This window comes from Bombina bombina, chromosome 2 (genome assembly GCF_027579735.1).
Source record: "Bombina bombina isolate aBomBom1 chromosome 2, aBomBom1.pri, whole genome shotgun sequence".
Classification (NCBI taxonomy): Eukaryota; Metazoa; Chordata; class Amphibia; order Anura; family Bombinatoridae; genus Bombina; species Bombina bombina.
Genome location: NC_069500.1, coordinates 105286356 through 105314121, shown reverse-complemented (window position 1 = coordinate 105314121; position 27766 = coordinate 105286356). Strand labels below are relative to the sequence as shown.

The window sequence follows — 27766 nt, the reverse complement described above, 5'->3', positions numbered from 1 at the left end:
TATCATGGAAGAAGATTTGCAAAGTAAATATTTCAATTGACAACAGATGCATTCTTTTCCCAGCATTATACATTTCCATACTGGGGCAAGGTTGTGAGTTTGTATAAAGAGGGAACTTACTTGCCATTGAAAAATAGTTTACTGTACTCTTTGAAAAACTCATCAAATTCTTGAAGATAACTCTCATCAAGGAAATATGTGACGATCTTGTAAGGAATGGGCCGCCAGTGATAACCTAAAACACAAGATTAATGCTTAATACATTTTATGGTATGTATATATATATATATATATATATGTATATATATATATATATATGTGTATATATATATATATATATGTATATATATATGTGTATATATATATATATATATATATTTTTTATATATATATATATATGCACACACACACACAGTGCTCAGCATAAATGAGTACACCCCTTTTGAAAAGTAAGATTTTAATCAATATCTCAATGAACACAAGAACAATTTCCAGAATTTTGACATAACTGAGTTTTATAGAACATATGTTTAGCTCATTACATTAAAGTAAGGTTAATAATATAACTTAGATTACAAATCTTCAGTTTTACTCAAAGTAGGTTATGCACAAATGAATGCATCCCACAATAAAAACTACTACATCTAGTATTTTGTATGACCTCCATCATTTGTAACGGCAACACAAAGTCTTCTAGATATGGAATGAACAAGTTTTCGACATATTGCAACATCTTGTTATAACTACAATATTTAAATGTTGTGTAGCTGTAATAGCGGAACAACCACAGGAAAGGCTTAGCCTGCAGTGTCAGTATTAATACAGCACTTTAATAGTAATGGATGATTCCCAGCAGCGGTGTAAGGGTGAATCTGAGTGTTTGCAAAGTAATACAGCAGGTAGAGGTTAGGATAACTGCTGATATAAGTATAAATGACACTATGCAAAAATATACGGCTGATATGTTCTTAGTACTTTGATTGTTGCAAAGCATAAGATATGGTTAGAATGCAGACTGGAGATTTAAGCAGCAAATGATAGAAAACAGGTTATCCAATAGATAAGCAAAGTATTGCAAGCAAGGAATGGCAGACGAATAACAATTAGCAGTTCAATACAGATTGAGATATACTTGCAAGTACTAGCAGCTGAAGCAGAATGAATCCGGTGGTTGGTGTATGGTAACACGATGAGAAGGGAGCAGTAGCAGTGTCCGTGAAAGCTACTGGAAGGTGTGAGCGTGGAACAGCGTGTAGATCCGGCTGTACAAAGTCAATCCGCTGGGAACAGGAAGTGTTCTGTAGCTGAGAACGGAGAGGAGCTGAACAGCAAAATGTGTAACAAAAGAGTCAGGTACTTTGTTCAGGATAGCGATGAAGGCAACAAGTAGCCTAATAGGTGAAAAGGCTTGAGGCTCAATATCTGTCAGCTGGAGTGGAGGAGTGTATCCTTTAACCTGTGCCAAACAAAATAATCAAGCAAAGAGGATAGCAGGAAGTGCACTTATAAAGCAAAAGAAGGTGGGGCTGAATTAAAGGGGACATTACACATCTATCTTTTTCCATTCTTCAGGAACGACTTCTTTTAGAGCCTGGATGCTGGATGGAGAGTGATGCTTAACTTGTCTCTTCAGAATCCTCCATAGGTGTTTGATTGGGTTTAGATCAGGAGACATACTTGGCCACTGCATCACTTTCACCCTGTTCTTCTTCAGAAATGCAACAGTGACCTTAGATGTGTGTTTTGGATCATTGTCATGTTGGAAAACTGCATGACGACCAAGGGCACGGAGTGATGGTAGCATCTTCTCTTTCAATATAGAGCAGTACATCTGTTAATTCATGATACCATTAATGAAATGCAGCTCTCCGACACCAGCAGCACTCATGCAACCACACAGAAAGACACTGCCACCACCATGTTTCACTGTAGGCACCATGAATTTTTCATTGTACTCCTCAACCATCAGTTCCAAAAACATTTATCTTGTTCTCATCACTCCAGAGTACAGAGTTCCAGTAGTCGTCTTCTTTTTCAGCATGTGTCCTGGCAAATTCTAGGCAGGCTTTTTTGTGCATAGGCCTTAGGAGAGGCTTCCTTCAAGGACGACACCCATGCATGCCATTCCTCTGCAGTGTACGCCATATTGTATGACGGTAAACAATCACCCCAGTTTGGCTTTCTACTTCTTTAACTAACTGCAGTGAACTTGCATGGTGATTTTCTTCAACCCTTCTCATCAGAAGATGCTCCTGTCGAGGTGTTAACTTCCATGGAAAGCCTGGACATTTCTGGGAGATGGTTGCAGTTCTATCTTTGTTACCTTTTTATATCACTTTTGCTTCACTGATCTTCTTGTAGCCTTCACCTTTCTTGTGTAAAGAAATTATTTTCTTTCTTAGGCCTTGTGACATTTCTCTTCCATGTGGTGCCATTGCTGACAGCATGACATGGGAAGGGGTTTTCTTTGGTAAGAAACGCCCTTTTATAATCAACTGTGTGCTGGACACCTGTTTAATGAATAATTAGACTCACCTGTAGTTGAATTCTTGTTAATTAGGATTTGTTGTCAGACATTTAGCTTTGCTCCTATGACTTTTATTGGAGTGTGTTCATTTTTTGCAACATGGTCTTGAATTAATTTTGTTAGGAAAAATACTTTGTTGTGGGTGCAAATTAACAAATCTTGGTTGCAATCAATGGCCCTCAGTTGTGGGAGTATTTTGTAGTATAGTGTCCCATAGAATATGTTGTGTCTGAAAGGTAAGTAAAGGTTTTCTGACAAATCTGTTGGGGTGTACTCACTGAGCACCGTATATATACACACTCAAGTATAGTCCCTACACATAATATATTGCAATTACACATATTAGTCTTCTGCTTAATTAAAGGGACACTGAACCCAATTTTTTTTTCTTTTGTGATTCAGGTAGAGCATGCAATTTTAAGCAACTTTCTAATTGACTCCTATTATCAAATTTTCTTCATTCTCTTGATATCTTTATTTGAAATGCAAGAATATAATGTAAGTTTAGATGCCGGCCCATTTTTGGTGAACACACTGTGTTGTTCTTGCTGATTGGTGGATAAATTCACCTACCAATAAACAAGTGCTTTTCATGGGTCTGAACCAAAGCTTAGGCCTAGATTTAGAGTTCGGCGGTAAAAGGGCTGTTAACGCTCCGCGGGTTTTTTTCTGGCCGCACCATAAATTTAACTCTGGTATCGAGAGTTCAAACAAATGCTGCGTTAGGCTCCAAAAAAGGAGCGTAGAGCATTTTTACCGCAAATGCAACTCTCGATACCAGAGTTGCTTACGGACGCGGCCGGCATCAAAAACGTGCTCGTGCACGATTCTCCCATAGGAAACAATGGGGCTGTTTGAGCTGAAAAAAAACCTAACACCTGCAAAAAAGCAGCGTTCAGCTCCTAACGCAGCCCCATTGTTTCCTATGGGGAAACACTTCCTACGTCTGCACCTAACACCCTAACATGTACCCCGAGTCTAAACACCCCTAACCTTACACTTATTAACCCCTAATCTGCCGCCCCCGCTATCGCTGACCCCTGCATTACACTTTTAACCCCTAATCTGCCGCTCCGTAAACCGCCGCCACCTACGTTATCCCTATGTACCCCTAATCTGCTGCCCTAACATCGCCGACCCCTATGTTATATTTATTAACCCCTAATCTGCCCCCCACAACGTCGCCGACACCTGCCTACACTTATTAACCCCTAATCTGCCGAGCGGACCTGAGCGCTACTATAATAAAGTTATTAACCCCTAATCCGCCTCACTAACCCTATCATAAATAGTATTAACCCCTAATCTGCCCTCCCTAACATCGCCGACACCTACCTTCAATTATTAACCCCTAATCTGCCGACCGGAGCTCACCGCTATTCTAATACATGTATTAACCCCTAAAGCTAAGTCTAACCCTAACACTAACACCCCCCTAAGTTAAATATAATTTTTATCTAACGAAATAAATTAACTCTTATTAAATAAATGATTCCTATTTAAAGCTAAATACTTACCTGTAAAATAAATCCTAATATAGCTACAATATAAATTATAATTATATTATAGCTATTTTAGGATTAATATTTATTTTACAGGCAACTTTGTAATTATTTTAACCAGGTACAATAGCTATTAAATAGTTAAGAACTATTTAATAGTTACCTAGTTAAAATAATAACAAATTTACCTGTAAAATAAATCCTAACCTAAGATATAATTAAACCTAACACTACCCTATCAATAAAATAATTAAATAAACTACCTACAATTACCTACAATTAACCTAACACTACACTATCAATAAATTAATTAAACACAATTGCTACAAATAAATAAAATTAAATAAACTATCTAAAGTACAAAAAATAAAAAAGAACTAAGTTACAGAAAATAATAAAATATTTACAAACATAAGAAAAATATTACAACAATTTTAAACTAATTACACCTACTCTAAGCCCCCTAATAAAATAACAAAGCCCCCCAAAATAAAAAATTCCCTACCCTATTCTAAAATACAAATATTACAAGCTCTTTTACCTTACCAGCCCTGAACAGGGCCCTTTGCGGGGCATGCCCCAAGAATTTCAGCTCTTTTGCCTGTAAAAAAAAACATACAATACCCCCCCCCCCAACATTACAACCCACCACCCACAAACCCCTAATCTAACCCAAACCCCCCTTAAATAAACCTAACACTACCCCCCTGATGATCTTCCTACCTTGTCTTCACCATGCCAGGTTCACCGATCCGTCCTGGCTCCAAGATCTTCATCCAACCCAAGCGGGGGCTAGACATCCACTGAAGAAGTCCAGAAGAGGGTCCAAAGTCTTCCTCCTATCCGGCAAGAAGAGGACATCCGGACCGGCAAACATCTTCTCCAAGCGGCATCTTCTATCTTCGTCCATCCGATGACGACCGGCTCCATCTTGAAGACCTCCAGCGCGGATCCATCCTCTTCTTCCGACGACTAGACGACGAATGACGGTTCCTTTAAGGGACGTCATCCAAGATGGCGTCCCTCGAATTCCGATTGGCTGATAGGATTCTATCAGCCAATCGGAATTAAGGTAGGAATTTTCTGATTGGCTGATGGAATCAGCCAATCAGAATCAAGTTCAATCCGATTGGCTGATCCAATCAGCCAATCAGATTGAGCTCGCATTCTATTGGCTGATCGGAACAGCCAATAGAATGCGAGCTCAATCTGATTGGCTGATTGGATCAGCCAATCGGATTGAACTATATTCTGATTGGCTGATTCCATCAGCCAATCAGAAAATTCCTACCTTAATTCCGATTGGCTGATAGAATCCTATCAGCCAATCGGAATTCGAGGGACGCCATCTTGGATGACGTCCCTTAAAGGAACCGTCATTCGTCGTCTAGTCGTCGGAAGAAGAGGATGGATCCGCGCTGGAGGTCTTCAAGATGGAGCCGGTCGTCATCGGATGGAAGAAGATAGAAGATGCCGCTTGGAGAAGATGTTTGCCGGTCCGGATGTCCTCTTCTTGCCGGATAGGAGGAAGACTTTGGACCCTCTTCTGGACTTCTTCAGTGGATGTCTAGCCCCCGCTTGGGTTGGATGAAGATCTTGGAGCCAGGACGGATCGGTGAACCTGGCATGGTGAAGACAAGGTAGGAAGATCATCAGGGGGGTAGTGTTAGGTTTATTTAAGGGGGGTTTGGGTTAGATTAGGGGTATGTGGGTGGTGGGTTGTAATGTTGGGGGGGGGGGGTATTGTATGTTTTTTTTTACAGGCAAAAGAGCTGAAATTCTTGGGGCATGCCCCGCAAAGGGCCCTGTTCAGGGCTGGTAAGGTAAAAGAGCTTGTAATATTTGTATTTTAGAATAGGGTAGGGAATTTTTTATTTTGGGGGGCTTTGTTATTTTATTAGGGGGCTTAGAGTAGGTGTAATTAGTTTAAAATTGTTGTAATATTTTTCTTATGTTTGTAAATATTTTATTATTTTCTGTAACTTAGTTCTTTTTTATTTTTTGTACTTTAGATAGTTTATTTAATTTTATTTATTTGTAGCAATTGTGTTTAATTAATTTATTGATAGTGTAGTGTTAGGTTAATTGTAGGTAGTTTATTTAATTATTTTATTGATAGGGTAGTGTTAGGTTTAATTATATCTTAGGTTAGGATTTATTTTACAGGTAAATTTGTTATTATTTTAACTAGGTAACTATTAAATAGTTCTTAACTATTTAATAGCTATTGTACCTGGTTAAAATAATTACAAAGTTGCCTGTAAAATAAATATTAATCCTAAAATAGCTATAATATAATTATAAATTATATTGTAGCTATATTAGGATTTATTTTACAGGTAAGTATTTAGCTTTAAATAGGAATTATTTATTTAATAAGAGTTAATTTATTTCGTTAGATGTAAATTATATTTAACTTAGGGGGGTGTTAGTGTTAGGGTTAGACTTAGCTTTAGGGGTTAATACATTTATTAGAATAGCGGTGAGCTCCGGTCGGCAGATTAGGGGTTAATAATTGAAGGTAGGTGTCGGCGATGTTAGGGAGGGCAGATTAGGGGTTAATACTATTTATGATAGGGTTAGTGAGGCGGATTAGGGGTTAATAACTTTATTATAGTAGCGCTCAGGTCCGCTCGGCAGATTAGGGGTTAATAAGTGTAGGTAGGTGTCGGCGACGTTGTGGGGGGCAGATTAGGGGTTAATAAATATAACATAGGGGTCGGCGATGTTAGGGGTAGCAGATTAGGGGTACATAGGGATAACGTAGGTGGCGGCGATTTGCGGTCGGAAGATTAGGGGTTAATTATTTTAAGTAGCTTGCGGCGACGTTGTGGGGGGCAAGTTAGGGGTTAATAGATATAATACAGGGGTCGGCGGTGTTAGGGGCAGCAGATTAGGGGTACATAAGTATAACGTAGGTGGCGGTCGGCAGATTAGGGGTTACAATTTTTAATCGAGTGGCGGCGATGTGGGGGGACCTCGGTTTAGGGGTACATAGGTAGTTTATGGGTGTTAGTGTACTTTAGGGTACAGTAGTTAAGAGCTTTATAAACCGGCGTTAGCCAGAAAGCTCTTAACTCCTGCTATTTTCAGGCGGCTGGAATCTTGTCGTTAGAGCTCTAACGCTCACTGCAGAAACGACTCTAAATACCGGCGTTAGGAAGATCCCATTGAAAAGATAGGCTACGCAAATGGCGTAGGGGGATCTGCGGTATGGAAAAGTCGCGGCTGTAAAGTGAGCGTTAGACCCTTTAATCACTGACTCCAAATACCAGCGGGCGCCCAAAACCAGCGTTAGGAGCCTCTAACGCTGGTTTTGACGGCTACCGCCGAACTCTAAATCTAGGCCTTAGATTCCTTCTTTTTCAAATAAAGAAAGCTAGAGAACGAAGAAAAATTGATAATAGGAGTAAATTAAAAAGTTGCTTAAAATTGCATGCTCTATCTGAATCACAAAAGAAAAAATGTGGGTTTAGTGTCCCTTTAAAGGAACATCAGTTTTCTACATTCTTTTAAAGGGACATGGAACCCAAAATATTTATTTCATTATTCAGATAGAGCATGTCAATTTAACAACTATCCAATATATTTCTATTATCAAATGTTCTTTGTTCTCTTGGTATTTTTTGTTGAAAAGCAGTGATGTATGCTCAGGAGTATGCACATGTCTGGAGCACTATATGGCAGCAGTTTTGCAACAATGTTATTCATTTGCATGTAGTGCTCCAGACAGCTACCTAGATATCTCTTCAAAGAGTGCCATGGGAAGGAAGCAAATGTGATAATTGAAGTACATTGGAAACTTTTTTAAATTGTATGCTCTGAATCACAAAAGACAAATGTGGGGTTTCATATCTTTTACGGGCTCATGTTTGACTAAATTAAAGGTTTAAAAAATGTAACCAAATTTTCAGATTAGTAGCTCAAATTAATTAAAGGGACACTCAATCACAATTAAACTTTCATTATTCAGATAGAGCATGCCCTTTTAAACAACTTTCCAATTTACTTCCATTAACAAAATGTGCACAGTCTTTATATATTTAAACTTTTTCAATCACCAGCTCCTACTGAGCATGTGCAAGAATAAGTGTGTATGCATTTGTGAATGGCTGATGGCTGTCACATGGTACGTGTATGCATTTGTGATTGGCTGATGGCTGTCACATGGTACAGGGGGAGTGGAAAAGACATAACTTTTAAAATTGTCAGAAAAAAAATCTTCTACTCATTTGAAGTTCAGACTAAGTGCTATTGCATTGTCTTGTTATCTTGCATTTGTTGATTATGCAAATCTACTGTGTTGACTGGTCCTTTAAAGGGACAGTCTAGTATAAATTAAACTTTAATTATTCAGATAGGACTTTTAATTTTAATCAACTTTCCAATTTACTTTTATCATCAAATTTGCTTTTTTCTCTTGGTATTCTTAGTTTAAACTAAACATAGGTAGGCCCATATGCTAATTTCTAAGCCTTTGAGGGCTGCCTCTTATCACATGCTTTTTAAATCTCTTTTCAACACAAAGAGACAGAAAGTACACGTGGGCTATATAGATAACACTGTGTTCAGGCACAGGGGGTTATTTAAGATTTAGCACAATACAATGCTAAGTCATGTGATCAGGGGGCTGGAAGAAGGTTCCTAGATACAAGTTAATCACAGAGGTAAAAAGTATATTAATATAACTGTGTTGTTTATGTGAAACTGGGGAATGGGTAATAAAGGGATTATCTATCTTTTAAAACAATAACTATTCTATGGTAGACTGTCCCTTTAATAAAGCCCTGTTCCATCAAACAGAATCACTGCTGGTAGTTACTTGACTCTTACTTCACACCGGCGTGGACCTGATGTTAAAGGGACACGGTACACAAAACTTGCTATATCATATGTGAAAGAGAAGCAGTTCATCATATTTTCGCATGGTGAAAATGGTGAAGCCAAACCTGTTTAAACTTAAAGTAAACCAGGAAGTTGTCAGGATACCAAGCACAAAAGTACATTTGGTTTATTTAGCACATTAATATGTATCTTTTAAAAACAAGCAATCTAATACATTTTAATTGCTCTACTTTAGATGAAACAAAGAAATGTATTGAGTATCATTTCCCTTTAAATTATTAGGTGTGCTTAGATGCTATATAGCCAAAATATGGTGCTAAAGACAAGTAACTGTTTTCTACTGTTTGTGAAATGTGGTTGGATTTTGTCCTTGCAGCAGCCTATTAATATATGTGCACATGATTTATTTATTTCCATCAGCCACCCACTTGTATGTCCCTGAAAGGTTTAATTTGGTGAGGTTTGTATGCCCCTGAAAGGGTTAATTGAGTGAGGTTTCAATATAGGGTTCTATATATATAGGGTGTAAAAACAACCAAGATATGGTTGTACAATATTACTGATTTTACATTACACTAGCACTTCTCTCCTCTCCACTAAGTTAATTATAGTACCTACATTGTAAAGGTAGCACTGTATTACCTAAATACAGGGAACCAGGAGATACTTAAATACCCCATTCAAGGCTCGATTACAAGTGGAGCAAATCATTTTTAGTGTTAATTGAGCTCAAGGTAAATCAATAGCGCTTCTATGTCTGCACTGGTATTACAATTTGAAAGTAAAAATTTAGCGGGCGAGCAAAAGACTCAGGAGCACTAAGATCTGGAGGTCAGATAACGTGATCGTGCTAACTCCCTTTCCCCATAGACCATAGACCTAGACTGGGTGGTACTAAAAATACCTTTTCTTTTTTTCCGTTCGAACGCTTATCCGAAGGTGCATAAGAAATACTTCAAATATTTATGTTCTTCACTTAGAAGAAATTTTTCTTTTTCTTTTTGTAAAATCTATATGACATACATCTATATAAATATACTGTAGATATATATATATATATATATATATATATATATATATATATATATATATATATATATTTAAAAATAAAAATAACATTCTGAGTGAAGAACAGGAATTTTAAGTATTTCTATAAAAAAAAAACCCCATAAAAACATATTAAGATTGTTTAAAAATATATTGCATATTTTAAGGTATTTTGTGAAGGGCACAAAAGTGAATATATATGTTCAGTATATAGGTGTATATATGTGTTTATATGTATATATATGTATTTATGTGTGCACATACATTTTTACACATACACATATATTTTTATATACTTTTGAGCCCTTCCCAGTCAAACACCTTGACATATACCATATCACTTTTTAACCATTTTTATATATTGTTTTGAAAATTTTAACTTATATTTTCTATTAAATATGTGTATATATTTCAGGTTTGTCTCAGAATCCTTTGTAATTACTCTTTTATTTTACAATTTGGCTAATTTATTATTAAAATAAATGTATAAAAAGTGTTTTAAAGTAATATAGTATATAACAAGGTGTTTAACTGGGAAGGGCTGAATTGTATAAATATATGTGTGTGTGTATATATATTTGTATGTATGTATGCATATCTACTTAAACATACACACATACAAATATAATATATATAAATATATATATATATATATATATATATATATATATATATATATATATATATATATATATATATATACATACACCTACCTTTGCAGGGTTTAGCAAAGCTGACTCCAGATGTATTGTGCCTGAGGATTTGGCTCGAGCAATAACTTTTTACTTTCAACTTGCAATATTAATGCAAGAATAAAGGTGCTATTGAATTAACTCAAATGGTGTTGGCGCTCAATAATGCTAATATTTTTGGGCTCCACTTGCAAACTAGGCATTTCAGACTAAAACTTACTCAAAAAAACAGAATTTTTAGCATTTTTTCGATCACTTCATTCAAACAGAAAAAGAGCCTTGTGGTTTTTTTTTTATTTACCCATCAAAACTATATAATGTTTTTAGTAGACAACCCAAGGAATTGATCTAGGCCCATTTTGGTATATTTCATGCCAGTGTAATACTTTATTTTAATATGTTTTACATAGGTTTTGTTAAACTTTTATTTTAGCCCTAACACTTTACTTCAGGACTCAGGTCACGCTTCTCCTAGCGCTATTTTGGGTTGCGTTCGAGCACAACCCATAACTGTCAACTTGTATCATCAGCAATGTTTAATGTGGCCACTATATCCATTGGAAGTATAGGGAGCGCTAAAGGGATGTTGGTCACGCTAAACTTTCTCTAGTAATTTTGCATGGTAATTTTAGAACTGTCCAGCAATATTGATATTGCCCCCTGCACTATCCTTAGTGTTTCACTTGTAATCTGGGGCTCAGCCAATCTGTTCCCAACACAAAAACCCTCTAAATAATCTCTCAACAAATAACCCTAATCATGACTCACTATACTTTATTCATTGCTTGTGTCCCACTCCCAACCACACCCCAAACCTGCAAATAAATAACACTAAAGTAACAGTCATCTAACTACTAAGGTAACCCCTCTAACCCTTACAGTGGCTTTAGAATGGTCTTTCCCTACCACTCATTAGAGGCTATTAAAAGGTCAGTAATTAACATGTCCTGGTTAAATAAAAATAAAAAAAACAGGCCTAAGGATGCAAATGTTGTTGTTTTTTTGTTTGCTTTTATAACATAGATGAGCTTTTTTACCATAGGCAAAAGTTTTGGATTGGAAATAGGTGCTGTGAGATGTTTTACATAAAAAAGGTCAATTTTACTGTAATCTCCACATGGTAAAAAATTAAAGAAGCAAGAAATAAGTTTTAGTTTTATTGATGACATTTTAGGGGGATTATTAAAAATGCATTTTTACGCTATATAAAGTGCATTTATAGGTCAAAAAAAATATTGCAACTTTTCTTTGTAAATACCTGGTAACAGCCCTTCTCCCAACTGTCGAAACATTGTCACTTCATGTGAATTGTTATGAAGAATACGTGAGACTTCATCCATTAGGAGGTAATGACTGCCACCTAAAAATCACAATGTTTATGAGTAAGTTCAGTCTCATTCCACTTATTAGTTTTTTACTATGGGTACAGTCAGAGAAAGCTGACATTTTATATATTAAAAGCATAATCAGTAAATGTTTATTAGCTGACCATTGCTTGTGACAATGAGCATAATGTTTTATGACAAAAAGGAAATTAAATATAAAAAAAAAACATGTTTTGCCTGGAGATAGAATAATAAAGTTAAAGGGATACTAAACCCAATTTTTTTCTTTCATGATTCAGATAGAGCATGCCATTTTAAGCCCATTTTTGGTTCAGCACACTGGATAGTGCTTGCTGATTGGTTGCTACATTTTGCCACCAATCAGCAAACGCAACCAAGGTGCTTAACCAAATAATGGTCCGGCTCCTAAGCTTACATTTTTGCTTTTCAAATTAAGATAGCAAGTGAACGAAGAAAAATTGATAATAGGGGTAAATTAAAAAAATGCATGCTTTATCTGAACCATGAAAGAAAGAAAAATTGGGTTTAGAACCCCTTTAAACTTTACTAGTAATAGTAATGTAATATTTAATGTAGAGATGCAGGCAAATCATGTTTGTTGCAGATAAATGATACCAGACACCATAACTGTTTAGTCTGAATTATTCTTGATTTCAAAATATAAAATTATCCTTCAAACTATGGCTGGCAAAGAATTGCTTCTGATTCATAAATGATTGTTTCTTCAAACACAGATTTAAATAAATAATAATGTAATCCTTACAAACAGCCTATGGAATTTGTTAATTTGTAAACAATAGTACAGCACGCGATCTGAATGGCTCATAGATGATCAGATTCATTGTCCCTGTGCGTGACAAGCTGCCTAGAAAAGAATTTCAAGTCTAGTGACCTATAAACCTGATGCTCCTGTTTCCTGAGAGTTGGGCGTGTTTAAGTTCTGAATCTAATCTGAACCTCACGCACAGTACACCAGGAGGTAGATACAAGCAGGTTCCTTCATTCATATTCTTTTCACATCTTATATAATATGCAAAACTATTAAAGAGACAGTAAGGTAAAAATTGATGATAGATCATGCAACTTAAAGGGACATTTTTATTGTTTAAAAAGGTAGATAATCCCTTTATTACCCATTCCCCAGTTTTGCATAACCAGAACGGTTATATTAATATAACTTTAACCTCAGTGATTAGCTTGTATCTAAGTGCCTCTGCAGACTGCCCCCTTATTTCAGTTCTTTTGACAGACTTGCATTTTAGCGAATCAGTACCCTCTCATAAATAACTCCATGGGCGTGAACACAATGTTATCTATAAGGCACACATGAACTTATGCCCTCTTGCTGTGAAAAACTGTCAAATACATTAACATAAGAGGCGGCCTTCAAGGGCTTAGAAACTAACATATGAGCCTACCTAGGTTTAGCTTTCAACTAAGAATACCAAGTGAACAAAGCAAATTTGATTATATAAGTAAATTGGAAAGTTTAAAATCTGAATCATGAAAGTTTAATTTTGTGGTTGTAAACTTTAACCTTTTCTTTACAATATTAGTCATCCTAAAGTAAAAGATGGGGACTTTAATTCATAAAAAGCTTTGTAAACACTTGCTTTTTTAAATAATTACAATTTTATGAAATAACTGTAAAGGGCTCAAATGCATTTATATGTATGTGAATATATGTGTACATGTGTATTTATATGTTTATATGTGTATATGTCTGTAAATACATATATACACATATAAATAGATATGTACACATATATACACATATATAAATATATATACATACATACATATTTATATTTATGTTAAAGTCCTTTGCCTGCCTTTTTTTTCTAACACCCGAGATCTCATATGTTTGAGCCCTTGTAACTTTTGTGTGCAATATTTTTTTTTAAATATTTTTTATTAGTTAATATGAGTGTAACTGTACTTTGTATTGTATTTTTGATGTGTTTTGTGCAACGTTTTAATTTTGCAAAACAGTTAACCACAGCTCTGAGATAATGATTCTAGCGTAAATCGTGATTGCGCAATCACACACACATATACAGTACACACACACACACACATATACAGTACACACACACACACACATATATACAGTACACACACACATATACAGTACACACACACACACATATACAGTACACACACACACACACATATACAGTACACACACACACACACATGCATCTACACACGCAAAACACACAAACACATTTATTTTTTTACACACAAAAGATTTGGGCAGTACAGGATGAGGTGTGTTTCAGAAATATGCTTCTTCTCAATAAACTGATTACTGCTCTTCATTATTAATATACCAGCAAATTAGAGAAAGGTGATTCTTTTTAATTATATGAATATAAAAACATGACTCATTACACCCTCAATCTAGTGTGAACTTTAACAATGGCATATATAAATATTAAAATAGCTGCAATGTTTATGATAATGTTTCAAGTTTTAAACTGTTTGCCATTTTCAGTATTTCATTATCAATGTGTTTCATATTTGATGCGCTGTGCGTGGCGCAAGGTGGCAAGCCGAAATTATAGATATACTCTAGAACAGGGGTATCAAGCTAATAGTATCCGGGGGCCACTGGCCAAAGTGTTCTTCTCCCATGGGGCCACTTGAACATATACAGTGTATATTTATCTTGTGAGTGAAGTGATCATTCTGGAATTGAATAGATAGTGGCATTTATCCAAGCAGTGCATAATGGGAGTCTGCAACTGGTACTGGTCAATCAAATCTAAGTCTCTGTATTATAGATACAATATAGGTGAGTTGTATTTGTTGAAAAGCACACCTAGGTAGGCTTTTGGCTCAGCAATGTGCTACTGGAAGCTAGCTACTACAGATATATGCCTCTTGTCACTGACTCATCCAATCTCTTTAAATGTGTCATACAGCTGCGTTACATTATAAACAATAACTTCTTTTTTTTTTAATAATGAAATGTGAAAGTCCATCATTTCTATATACAAATTAACACATTTTATAAACTGAACTATTTGAAATTGCAAAAATAGGCAATATGCATAAAAAAATACAAGAAATCACCATTAACATATCTAATTACACCAAAAAACAATATTTTTTAACACAAATTCACAATTTACAAATTTTTTTAATAGTTTGTAGTTTAAACATTTAAAAAAAAACACTTTAAAAAAAATATTTTAACATAACAGGTTTCTAATAAAAAAAGATATGAATACAATGAGCAATAATTTAGAACAAATACTGTTAAACAAAACTATTAATTTATGTAATGTAGTATATTAATTTCTCTGATAGTGTTTTTCTATGGTAAAATTGGCTATGCAAATAACTGCAAGATAAATATATTTATATTTGAATGTTTGCAGGTTTAGTAATATTATAAACAATTCCACACTTCCAACCTAAACTTTTGAGTCCTATAGGAAACAGGCAGACAGCCTGGATTAGCCACTTCCTACTGAAATTTCCGTAGCAAAAGGGAAAAAAAAACTTGCACTGTGTAAATATTCAGACTAAACAACATAAATCCTAACCAGGACCACTCAGGGTGACTCACCTAATAAACATAGAGTCAGGATCTTTGCTCCCTGCAGCATGAGAAGTTGTTGCATGAAGAAAAGGAAAATAAATGGCCTTTTCCCCATAGTCATTCTTCAAATCTAAAGAAATATGAAACTAAAGTAACTTGTGGTGTCCGTATTTATTGGAGCAGTTACACAGTTCATTTTGGGAGGAGCTTATACTCAGCCAAGCCATTAAAGGGATATGAAACCCAATTTTTTTCTTTTATGATTCAGATAGAGCATGCAGTTTTAAGCAACTTTCTATTTTACTCCTATTATCAATTTTTTTTTGTTCTCTTGGACATTACATATGCGGCATCGCCTGCAAAAACCGGCGACGTCAGTTTTTAGTCCAGTATTGCTATCACATATACGGCGCCTCATATAAATGTATATTTCAGCCGTCGCACGCTAAATTTACTCCCATAAACTAACATAGAACCGCTTCGCAAGTCGGTATCATATATTCAGCTCAAGGACTTACGCAGTGAAAATAGAGAAATTTTACTCCATTTTCACCTTGCCACACATAGGCAGGCGCAGCAAGCCTTGCGCTGAATATATGAGCACCGTAACTCCCTGGAAGTTCTAACTAACACCTAACGCATGCGCAATATCTACCTGTCAACCGTCATTCCCCACCGCAATAACTAAATAAAATCTATTAACCCCTAATCCGCCAACCCCCACATCACAAAATATCTAATTAACCCCTAAACCGCCAACCCCCCACAACGCAATATAACTAATAAAGCGATTAACCCCTAAACCACCATCCCTCACAACGCGACGTGCCACCCCCCCACAACTCAATAAGCCTAATTACACTATTAACCCCTAAACTGCCATCCCCCCACATCACAATAAACCTAATTAACCTATTAACTCCTAAACCGCTAACCCCCCACAACGCAAATAACTAACACCCCCTAAATTAACCCCAAATAAAAAAATACTAAGTTAAAATAAAAAACCTAACATTACTTAAAAAAAAACAACCTAAGATTAAATTAAAATAAATACATCTAAAATTACAAAAAATAAAAGTCTAAAATTTCAGAAAAAAATAAACAAAATTATAAAAAATAAAAAAAATTAAACCTAATCTAATACCCCTATAAAAATAAAAAGCCCCTCTAAAATAAACCCCCCTAATCTAACACTAAACTACCAATAGCCCTTAAAAGGGCCTTTTGTAGGGCATTGCCTTAAAGCGATCAGCTCTTTTACCTAAAAAAAATATTAAATCCCCCCCTCCCACCAAACCCCCCAACATAAAAAAAAACATAACACTAAAAAAACCTAAGCTACCCATTCCCTCTAAAGGGGCATTTGTATGGGCATTGCCCTTAAAAGGGCAATCAGCACTTTTGCAGCCCATTAAAATAAAAAAAATCCCTAATTTAAAAAAAAAAAACACCCCAAAAAATTATAAAAAGCCTAAGTCTAACCCCCAAATAGGTACTCACCATTCCTGAAGTCCGGCGGAGAAGGTCTTCTTCCAGGCGGCAACATTTTCATCCAGTGTGAGGACCTCTTCTATCTTCATCCAAGGTGGTCACCGCCGCACACTGAAGATTGAATGCAAGGTACCCATGTTCAAATCATCTAATAGGATTTCAGTAGCTCTCATCCTATTATCTGATTTAAAAATTTCAGCCAATAGAAATGCAAGGTAAAGGTGGAACCGCTGCGAGTCCGGAAGAGGAGGAGCCTAGTCGCAACGCTGGTAGCTCCTCACAACCCTGCGAGCTCCTGTTAGGCGGAAGAATCGCGCCTCACCTTGGGTGATCGGGAGAAACTTCTATGGATGGGCTAAAAACGCTCATGGGCTCCGCAAGTGGAAATCATTCTCACTTGTTGTTGGGGTAAAAACTAAGGAAGCATGGAAGCCGCTGTTCTTGGAGAAAGGCGCATACATTTCACGGTATCCAGGCTGTCTCTCCCTCCCACCGATGCTGCGTGAGGGAGATTGACAGCTAAACCGTTTGTCACCGGGGCCTTGCTCTCCTGTCTATAGCCGAGAGACAACATCGTTTGCTGGTACTCCGTGTGAGCAACAACCCTCGGGCTTCTATTGGAATGCTGTACAGGGAGAAGAACGGTAAGAGTCACTCTGCATAACCGGATATCAAGGATCAGCAGGTAATATCTGGCTTGCTGCTAGGAAAAAGGGGATGACTCGTGTCAAATAATGGTCGAGTAATTAGACCGGAAAACATCACTGGCAAGGTAAAAGCTTTATTTTCAGAATTAACTGTAAACGCTCTAGAAGGTGCAGTTATAAAACTAGGGCTCAAATTGGTACCGGCTTGGCACATGCAGTAACATACTAACGGAACTCTTCACTTTGCTTGCTCATCTCGCTAAATAATGCTTACTTTTCTTTCCTGCTTATGCGTTGAATGGGACAGATATCAAAGTGACTTTTAAATCTAGACTGGTCTTGCACATACAGCAATATAATGACTATGTTTGACCATAGGTTTGCACAACCTGCTGAATAATGCCTATTTGCTTGCATACTAATCCTTGTTTTCTCTGCCATACTATATCTTTCTCAATATAAACCTGAACAAGGGCTGTATTGGCGTTTTATGGTTCTAACCTCCTTGTTAATCTATACCTACAAAATCTACCTTAAAGAATTAAGTCTTGCTTATATTATCATCTACTGTTCTTATCAAAGAGGAAGAAAGGAGAACTTCCATTACTAAGGAAGAAGAGGAGGAAAGGAGGGAAAGAGGGGGGAAAGAAGAAAGGGGGGAAGATACCCTTCCTAAACGAAATTATTTTTCTTCAGTAATGCTGGTTACTATTGCAACCTTTCCCCTATCTCTCTCTCCCTGGCCTAAAGTCACTTGCTGGACATTAACTTATCCTGTTACTTATTGCTCATATATGCTAAACTTTTTTGTCCATTAATCGCTCTCAGATATTATGTTTAGGCTGGCATTTAAGTTTATATAGGATAAATTGCTGGTGTGTTAAAATAAACAAACCATATTCATTCACTCAGCCATCATTTGTTGAATGAAAGAACACAGTGTACTTCTTTGAGAGCAAGAGGATAATGGTTTAGTACTAAGCCTATTACCATAGAGTAATAACTTGTTTTTTGCATCTCTTCCCTAGGGATAATAATACATCATAGGAGTAATATCCCCTACAATAATTTGCTCCTTCAGGGGAAGAAGTAGTTGTAAGAGATCATTTTTATTTTCCAGTCTGATATCCTTTTATCTCTCTTTTTTTTTTTTTTGATCTCCCTTAACCTTACTAAGACAGCTTCTGATCTTCACCTGTTCCCTTGCATAAACAAACATTCATTTTACTTTAACTCCAAACACAAATCACTCCACATATTTTTATTTTCTCCTCTCACAAACTTCACTGAATCATCTCCCCCCCCCTCCTCTAGAGGAGGAAACCTTAAGAACACATAGTTTATTACACTTTATGGATACATTTCTTAAATCACCTACTCACCTTCCTCACTCTTCCTCTACCATGGCCGCTAAGTCAAGGGAGAGGAAGAAGAAACATTTAACAGAGACTTCTATTGAAGTTCATTCACCCTCTATTAATACCACTAAAATCACAGAAAGTGTGGATATGCAGGGGCTAGTGGAAAGCATTGCGGGGGGCTCTTACTCCAAAATTTGAAAATTTAAGAGATGAAATTAAGCAGGATATACTACATCTTACAAATGAAGTCAGACAGTTTTCAACTAGATTACAAGAAGTTTAAAAAAGAGTATCAGACCTAGAGGATATACAAGACTCTTTCAAACCCAGAGTAGAAAACAATAGCTTAGCTCTGAATAAACTTTCAAATAAAATAGAAGATCTGGAAAATCGTTCCAGAAGGAACAACTTGCGTATCATAGGCCTTCCAGAAGCTGGGAACCATGAAGACTTAATTAAATTTGTCTCAGTCACATTAGCACAGTTACTTGATATCTCAACATCAAACTCAACCATCCTAATAGAAAGAGCACACAGAGTGTGAGGCTCCAATTATGCTGGAGGTTCAAACTACAAGTCTAGACCCGTCTTAGCTAGGTTTCTGAACTTCCAAGACAAGGTTACATTTCTGCGACAATTTCACAAAAAACAACCTATTATGATAGAGGGGTCTAGAATTCTTCTTTCTTTCATGTAATTAACAAGAGTCCATGAGCTAGTGACGTATGGGATATACATTCCTACCAGGAGGGGCAAAGTTTCCCAAACCTTAAAATGCCTATAAATACACCCCTCACCACACCCACAAATCAGTTTTACAAACTTTGCCTCCAAGGGAGGTGGTGAAGTAAGTTTGTGCTAGATTCTACGTTGATATGCGCTCCGCAGCAAGTTGGAGCCCGGTTTTCCTCTCAGCGTGCAGTGAATGTCAGAGGGATGTGAAGAGAGTATTGCCTATTGAATGCAGTGATCTCCTTCTACGGGGTCTATTTCATAAGGTTCTCTGTTATCGGTCGTAGAGATTCATCTCTTACCTCCCTTTTCAGATCGACGATATACTCTTATATTTACCATTACCTCTACTGATTCTCGTTTCAGTACTGGTTTGGCTTTCTACAAACATGTAGATGAGTGTCCTGGGGTAAGTAAGTCTTATTTTTTGTGACACTCTAAGCTATGGTTGGGCACTTTATTTATAAAGTTCTAAATATATGTATTCAAACATTTATTTGCCTTGACTCAGAATGTTCAACTTTCCTTATTTTCAGACAGTCAGTTTCATATTTGGGATTATGCATTGAATTATCATATTTTTCTTACCTCAAAAATTTGACTTTTTTCCCTGTGGGCTGTTAGGCTCGCGGGGGCTGAAAATGCTTCATTTTATTGCGTCATTCTTGGCGCGGACTTTTTTGGCGCAAAAATTCTTTTCCGTTTCCGGCGTCATACGTGTCGCCGGAAGTTACGTCATTTTTTTGACGTTATTTTGCGCCAAAAATGTCGGCGTTCCGGATGTGGCGTCATTTTTGGCGCCAAAAGCATTTAGGCGCCAAATAATGTTTTGGCGCTAAAAAATATGGGCGTCGCTTTTCTCTACACATTATTTCAGTCTCATTTTTCATTTGCTTCTGGTTGCTAGAAGCTTGATATTTGGCATTCTTTCCCATTCCTGAAACTGTCTTATAAGGAATTTGATCTATTTTGCTTTATATGTTGTTTTTTCTCTTACATATTGCAAGATGTCTCACGTTGCATCTGAGCCAGAAGATACTACAGGAAAATCACTGCCTGCTGGATCTACCAAAGCTAAGTGTATCTGCTGTAAATTTTTGGTAGCTATTCCTCCAGCTGTTGTTTGTAATATTTGTCATGACAAACTTGTTAAAGCAGATAATATTTCCTTTAGTAATGTACCATTGCCTGTTGCAGTTCCCTCAACATCTAAGGTGCAGAATGTTCCTGATAACATAAGAGATTTTGTTTCTGAATCCATAAAGAAGGCTTTGTCTGTTATTTCTCCTTCTAGTAAACGTAAAAAGTCTTTTAAATCTTCTCTCTCTACAGATGAATTTTTAAATGAACACCATCATTCTGATTCTTTGGACTCTTCTGATTCAGAGGATTCTATCTCAGAGATTGATGCTGATAAATCTTCATATTTATTTAAGATGGAATTTATTCGCTCTTTACTTAAAGAAGTACTAATTGCTTTAGAAATAGAGGATTCTAGTCCTCTTGATACTAATTCTATACGTTTGGATAAGGTTTTTAAAGCTCCTGCGGTTATTCCAGAAGTTTTTCCTGTTCCTAATGCTATTTCTGCAGTGATTTCCAAAGAATGGGATAAATTGGGTAATTCATTTACTCCTTCTAAACGTTTTAAGCAATTATATCCTGTTCCGCCTGACAGGTTAGAATTTTGGGACAAAATCCCTAAAGTTGATGGGGCTATTTCTACCCTTGCTAAACGTACTACCATTCCTACGTCAGATGGTACCTCGTTTAAGGATCCTTTAGATAGAAAAATTGAATCCTTGAAGAAAAGCTTATCTGTGTTCAGGTAATCTTCTTAGACCTGCTATATCATTGGCTGATGTTGCTGCAGCTTCAACTTTTTGGTTGGAAACCCTAGCGCAACAAGTAGCAAATCGTGATTCTCATGATATTATTATTCTTCTTCAGCATGCTAATAATTTTATCTGTGATGCCATTTTTTATATTATTAGAGTTGATGTTAGGTTTATGTCTCTAGCTATCTTAGCCAGAAGAGCTTTATGGCTTAAGACTTGGAATGCTGATATGGCTTCTAAATCAACTCTACTTTCCATTTCTTTCCAGGGAAACAAATTATTTGGTTCTCAGTTGGATTCTATTATTTCAACTGTTACTGGTGGGAAAGGAACTTTTTTACCACAGGATAAAAAATCTAAAGGTAAAAACAGGGCTAACAATCGTTTTCGTTCCTTTCGTTTCAACAAAGAACAAAAGCCTGATCCTTCGTCCTCAGGAGCAGTTTCAGTTTGGAAACCATCTCCAGTCTGGAATAAATCCAAGCCTGCTAGAAAGGCAAAGCTTGCTTCTAAGTTCACATGAAGGTACGGCCCTCATTCCAGTTCAGCTGGTAGGGGGCAGGTTACGTTTTTTCAAAGAAATTTGGATCAATTCTGTTCACAATCTTTGGATTCAGATCATTGTTTCAGAAGGGTACAGAATTGGTTTCAAGATGAGACCTCCTGCAAAGAGATTTTTTCTTTCCCGTGTCCCAGTAAATCCAGTGAAAGCTCAAGCATTTCTGAATTGTGTTTCAGATCTAGAGTTGGCTGGAGTAATTATGCCAGTTCCAGTTCCGGAACAGGGGATGGGGTTTTATTCAAATCTCTTCATTGTACCAAAGAAGGAGAATTCCTTCAGACCAGTTCTGGATCTAAAATTATTGAATCGTTATGTAAGGATACCAACGTTCAAGATGGTAACTGTAAGGACTATATTGCCTTTTGTTCAGCAAGGGAATTATATGTCCACAATAGATTTACAGGATGCATATCTGCATATTCCGATTCATCAAGATCATTTTCAGTTCCTGAGATTCTCTTTTCTAGACAAGCATTACCAATTTGTGGCTCTACCGTTTGGCCTTGCTACAGCTCCAAGAATTTTCACAAAGATTCTCGGTGCCCTTCTGTCTGTAATCAGAGAACAGGGTATTGTGGTATTTCCTTATTTGGACGATATCTTGGTACTTGCTCAGTCTTTACATTTAGCAGAGTCTCATATGAATCGACTTGTGTTGTTTCTTCAAGATCATGGTTGGAGGATCAATTTACCAAAAAGTTCTTTGATTCCTCAAACAAGGGTAACCTTTCTGGGTTTCCAGATAGATTCAGTGTCCATGACTCTGTCTTTAACAGACAAGAGACGTCTAAAATTGATTACAGCTTGTCGAAACCTTCAGTCACAATCATTCCCTTCGGTAGCCTTATGCATGGAAATTCTAGGTCTTATGACTGCTGCATCGGACGCGATCCCCTTTGCTCGTTTTCACATGCGACCTCTTCAGCTCTGTATGCTGAACCAATGGTGCAGGGATTACACGAAGATATCTCAATTAATATCTTTAAAACCGATTGTTCGACACTCTCTAACGTGGTGGACAGATCACCATCGTTTAATTCAGGGGGCTTCTTTTGTTCTTCCGACCTGGACTGTAATTTCAACAGATGCAAGTCTTACAGGTTGGGGAGCTGTGTGGGGATCTCTGACGGCACAGGGAGTTTGGGAATCTCAGGAGGTGAGATTACCGATCAATATTTTGGAACTCCGTGCAATTTTCAGAGCTCTTCAGTTTTGGCCTCTTCTGAAGAGAGAATCGTTCATTTGTTTTCAGACAGACAATGTCACAACTGTGGCATACATCAATCATCAAGGAGGGACTCACAGTCCTCTGGCTATGAAAGAAGTATCTCGAATTCTGGTTTGGGCGGAATCCAGCTCCTGTCTAATCTCTGCGGTTCATATCCCAGGTGTAGACAATTGGGAAGCGGATTATCTCAGTCGCCAAACGTTGCATCCGGGCGAATGGTCTCTTCACCCAGAGGTATTTCTTCAGATTGTTCAAATGTGGGGACTTCCAGAGATAGATCTGATGGCCTCTCATCTAAACAAGAAACTTCCCAGGTATCTGTCCAGATCCCGGGATCCTCAGGCGGAGGCAGTGGATGCATTATCACTTCCTTGGAAGTATCATCCTGCCTATATCTTTCCGCCTCTAGTTCTTCTTCCAAGAGTAATCTCCAAGATTCTGAGGGAATGCTCGTTTGTTCTGCTAATAGCTCCGGCATGGCCTCACAGGTTTTGGTATGCGGATCTTGTCCGGATGGCATCTTGCCAACCATCGACTCTTCCGTTAAGACCAGACCTTCTGTCGCAAGGTCCTTTTTTCCATCCGGATCTGAAATCCTTAAACTTAAAGGTATGGAGATTGAACGCTTGATTCTTAGTCAAAGAGGTTTCTCTGACTCTGTGATTGATACTATGTTACAGGCTCGTAAATCTGTATCTAGAGAGATATATTATAGAGTCTGGAAGACTTATATTTCTTGGTGTCTTACTCATCATTTTTCTTGGTATTCTTTTAGAATTCCGAGAATATTACAATTTCTTCAGGATGGTTTAGATAAGGGTTTGTCCGCAAGTTCCTTGAAAGGACAAATCTCTGCTCTTTCTGTTCTTTTTCACAGAAAGATTGCTATTCTTCCTGATATTCATTGTTTTGTACAAGCTTTGGTTCGTATAAAACCTGTTATTAAGTCAATTTCTCCTCCATGGAGTTTGAATTTGGTTCTGGGAGCTCTTCAAGCTCCTCCGTTTGAACCTATGCATTCATTGGACATTAAATTGCTTTCTTGGAAAGTTTTGTTCCTTTTGGCCATCTCTTCTGCCAGAAGAGTTTCTGAATTATCTGCTCTTTCTTGTGAGTCTCCTTTTCTGATTTTTCATCAGGATAAGGCGGTGTTGCGAACTTCTTTTGAATTTTTACCTAAGGTTGTGAATTCCAACAACATTAGTAGAGAAATCGTGGTTCCTTCATTATGTCCTAATCCTAAGAATTCTAAGGAGAAATCGTTACATTCTTTGGATGTTGTTAGAGCTTTGAAATATTATGTTGAAGCTACTAAATCTTTCCGAAAGACTTCTAGTCTATTTGTCATCTTTTCTGGTTCTAGAAAAGGTCAGAAAGCTTCTGCCATTTCTTTGGCATCCTGGTTGAAATCTTTAATTCATCTTGCCTATGTTGAGTCGGGTAAAACTCCGCCTCAGAGGATTACAGCTCATTCTACTAGGTCAGTTTCTACTTCCTGGGCGTTTAGGAATGAAGCTTCAGTTGATCAGATTTGCAAAGCAGCGACTTGGTCCTCTTTGCATACTTTTACTAAATTCTACCATTTTGATGTATTCTCTTCTTCTGAAGCAGTTTTTGGTAGAAAGGTACTTCAGGCAGTGGTTTCGGTTTGAATCTTCTGCTTATGTTTTTCATTAAACTTTATTTTGGGTGTGGATTATTTTCAGCAGGAATTGGCTGTCTTTATTTTATCCCTCCCTCTCTAGTGACTCTTGTGTGGAAAGATCCACATCTTGGGTATTCATTATCCCATACGTCACTAGCTCATGGACTCTTGTTAATTACATGAAAGAAAACATAATTTATGTAAGAACTTACCTGATAAATTCATTTCTTTCATATTAACAAGAGTCCATGAGGCCCACCCTTTTTTGTGGTGGTTATGATTTTTTTGTATAAAGCACAATTATTCCAATTCCTTATTTTATATGCTTCGCACTTTTTTCTTATCACCCCACTTCTTGGCTATTCGTTAAACTGATTTGTGGGTGTGGTGAGGGGTGTATTTATAGGCATTTTAAGGTTTGGGAAACTTTGCCCCTCCTGGTAGGAATGTATATCCCATACGTCACTAGCTCATGGACTCTTGTTAATATGAAAGAAATGAATTTATCAGGTAAGTTCTTACATAAATTATGTTTTTTCAGGACTTCTCATATGAGATGTCCCTTAAAAGAAAGGAGCTTTCCCCACTCTGTTCTAAACGTATTAATCGGAGAGCACAAGCCATCATACTTTACCCAGCCAGATTACAAATTACCACCCAAAATCAAACTCTTTTTTTTTTATAAAGTTAAGGAAGCAGAGAAATCTCAGATAGTTAGAGATATTCTTTCAGGTACCAGTTAAAAGTAAAAAATTGCTTGGAATAACTATTTGGTTAAAAATGGCTTGGTTCTTCTTTGGTTGTGGAACAGACTCACAATGGCAACTGGGTCACAAGCATTGGGGAGGGAGACGGGTGGTGGGAGAGAGGGAGAAATTATAACAATATTTTTTTTTCCCTCTGATTGTTCTTACTTGATTCTTTGTGTCTAAAGAAACATGATTAACTCTACTGTAATGAACATTATATCTTGGAATGTAGGGGGTATTAAATTCCCTATTAAATGTAAATCTATCATAGCACACTTGAGAAAATTAAATGCTGATATTACACTACTCCAAGAAACACACGTGGATGCTGAGGAAGCAAAAAAAATTAAAAATTGCATGGGTAGGAAAGGTTTTTGCTACACCAAGTAAGGGAAGGAAAAGAGGGGTAGCCATTTTGATTGGAAAAAAGATTAATCATGAAATTGTATCGGTAGATATGGATTCTGAGGGCAGACATCTGCTTCTTAGAATAAAATTGAATAACATAATTTATATAATATGTAACATATACGCCCCCACTTATTTTTGCAGGGAGTTCTGGGACTCCCTCCAGTTGAGGATACTACAACTTGGTCAAGGTCACCTGTTGCTGGGAGGAGATTTTAATATGACTCCTCATTCCATAATAGATAGATTTAGACAGAAGCCGAAACCCATAAGGACTAAGAGGGATCGGTTAGAGACTAAATTATTCCGAGCTGTTTTCCAAAACCTTGGTCTGATAGATATTTGGAGGATACAAAATCCTGAAACTAGAAAATATTCCTGTATATCAAAAACGCATAAATCATTTTACAGAATTGACATCTTTTTAGTAGATGATAATATTGCTAAGATGAAACTTAAAACTGATATATACTCCATATGTCTATCAGATCATGCTCCGATCTTGCTGAAAATTCATACCAGAAACAATAACGATCTCCCTGCTCGTTTTTACTTTCCCAAATTTTTATACACCAATATTAAGCTTAAAAATTGGCTCATAGCCAAATTTGAGGAATATTTGCACCACAATACTGCATATCTTGATAAACCGGTAATATTTTGGGAAACAAGGCGGTGCTTAGAGGAGAAATACTGGCTTACAATGTTATGTGGAAAAGGAAACAGAAGGAGAGAGAGAAACAAGTCTCCCAAGCTGTCACTAATTTATATAATAAATATAATAAAAATATTTTCACTTTAAAACACCAGAAAACTGGGATAGTTATAACAGGGCTAAAAAAGAGAGAGATGTTTTTATTAAAAGAAACCACTCAAAGGGATCTTAAAACTCAGTCCAAATATTATAGACAGGGTAATAAATCTGGCAAGCTCCTTGCTACTCTAGTTAAAAATAATAACAAATCGTTGGTATTTCAGAGAATACATAATGAAGATATTAATTGTGATACTCCTGAAGAAATAATGGAGGTATTCACTGAATATTACAGAAAAATTTATGATTTTAGAGAATCTAATCATCTCCACAGAGAAAGATACTGGGACAAGCTGTGGGACAAGCTGACTTGTCCATATTTGGCTAGAGATATGCTAGACACCATAAACTCTCCCATCTCTGAGCCTCAAATACTTAAAGCTATTCAAAATGTATCTGTAAATAAAACCCCAGGTCAGGACGCCTTACCCAACGAATATTATAAGATCCTAAAACATCAAGTAGTGTCTTATTTGAAAAACCTTTTTAATCACTTTTTCGTTCAAAATAACCCAATCCCTCCTAACGTCTTGGCATCTTACACAACCTTGATTTTAAAAACAAGGAAAGATCCATTTAATAAGGAATCTTATAGACCTATAGCACTCCTTAACACCAATTATAAATTATTAGCCTCGATATTAGCATCTCATCTACAGCCAGCGTTATCCAATATAATTCATAAAGATCAGGCGGGCTTTTTAAATAACAGAAATTCAGCAGCTAAAATAAGGGAACTACTCTTAACCATCGATTACTTTAACTTACTAGATGATCAA

General features: G+C 36.7%; 1 protein-coding gene across 1 annotated transcript in view; it reads right to left on the bottom strand.

Moving 5' to 3' along the window:
- The window catches only part of LOC128648501 (UDP-glucuronosyltransferase 3A1), an 85826-nt gene extending 70155 nt beyond the window's left edge, over positions 1–15671 (bottom strand). Inside the window, exons 1-3 of the mRNA XM_053701208.1 lie at positions 15537–15671; positions 11872–11973; positions 121–235 (exon numbers count right to left, since the gene is read on the bottom strand). Coding sequence (XP_053557183.1) covers positions 121–235; positions 11872–11973; positions 15537–15630 — 311 coding nt within the window. The 5' untranslated portion in view covers positions 15631–15671. The remainder of the gene's footprint in view (positions 1–120; positions 236–11871; positions 11974–15536) is intronic.
- Between the last annotated feature and the right edge of the window lie 12095 nt (positions 15672–27766).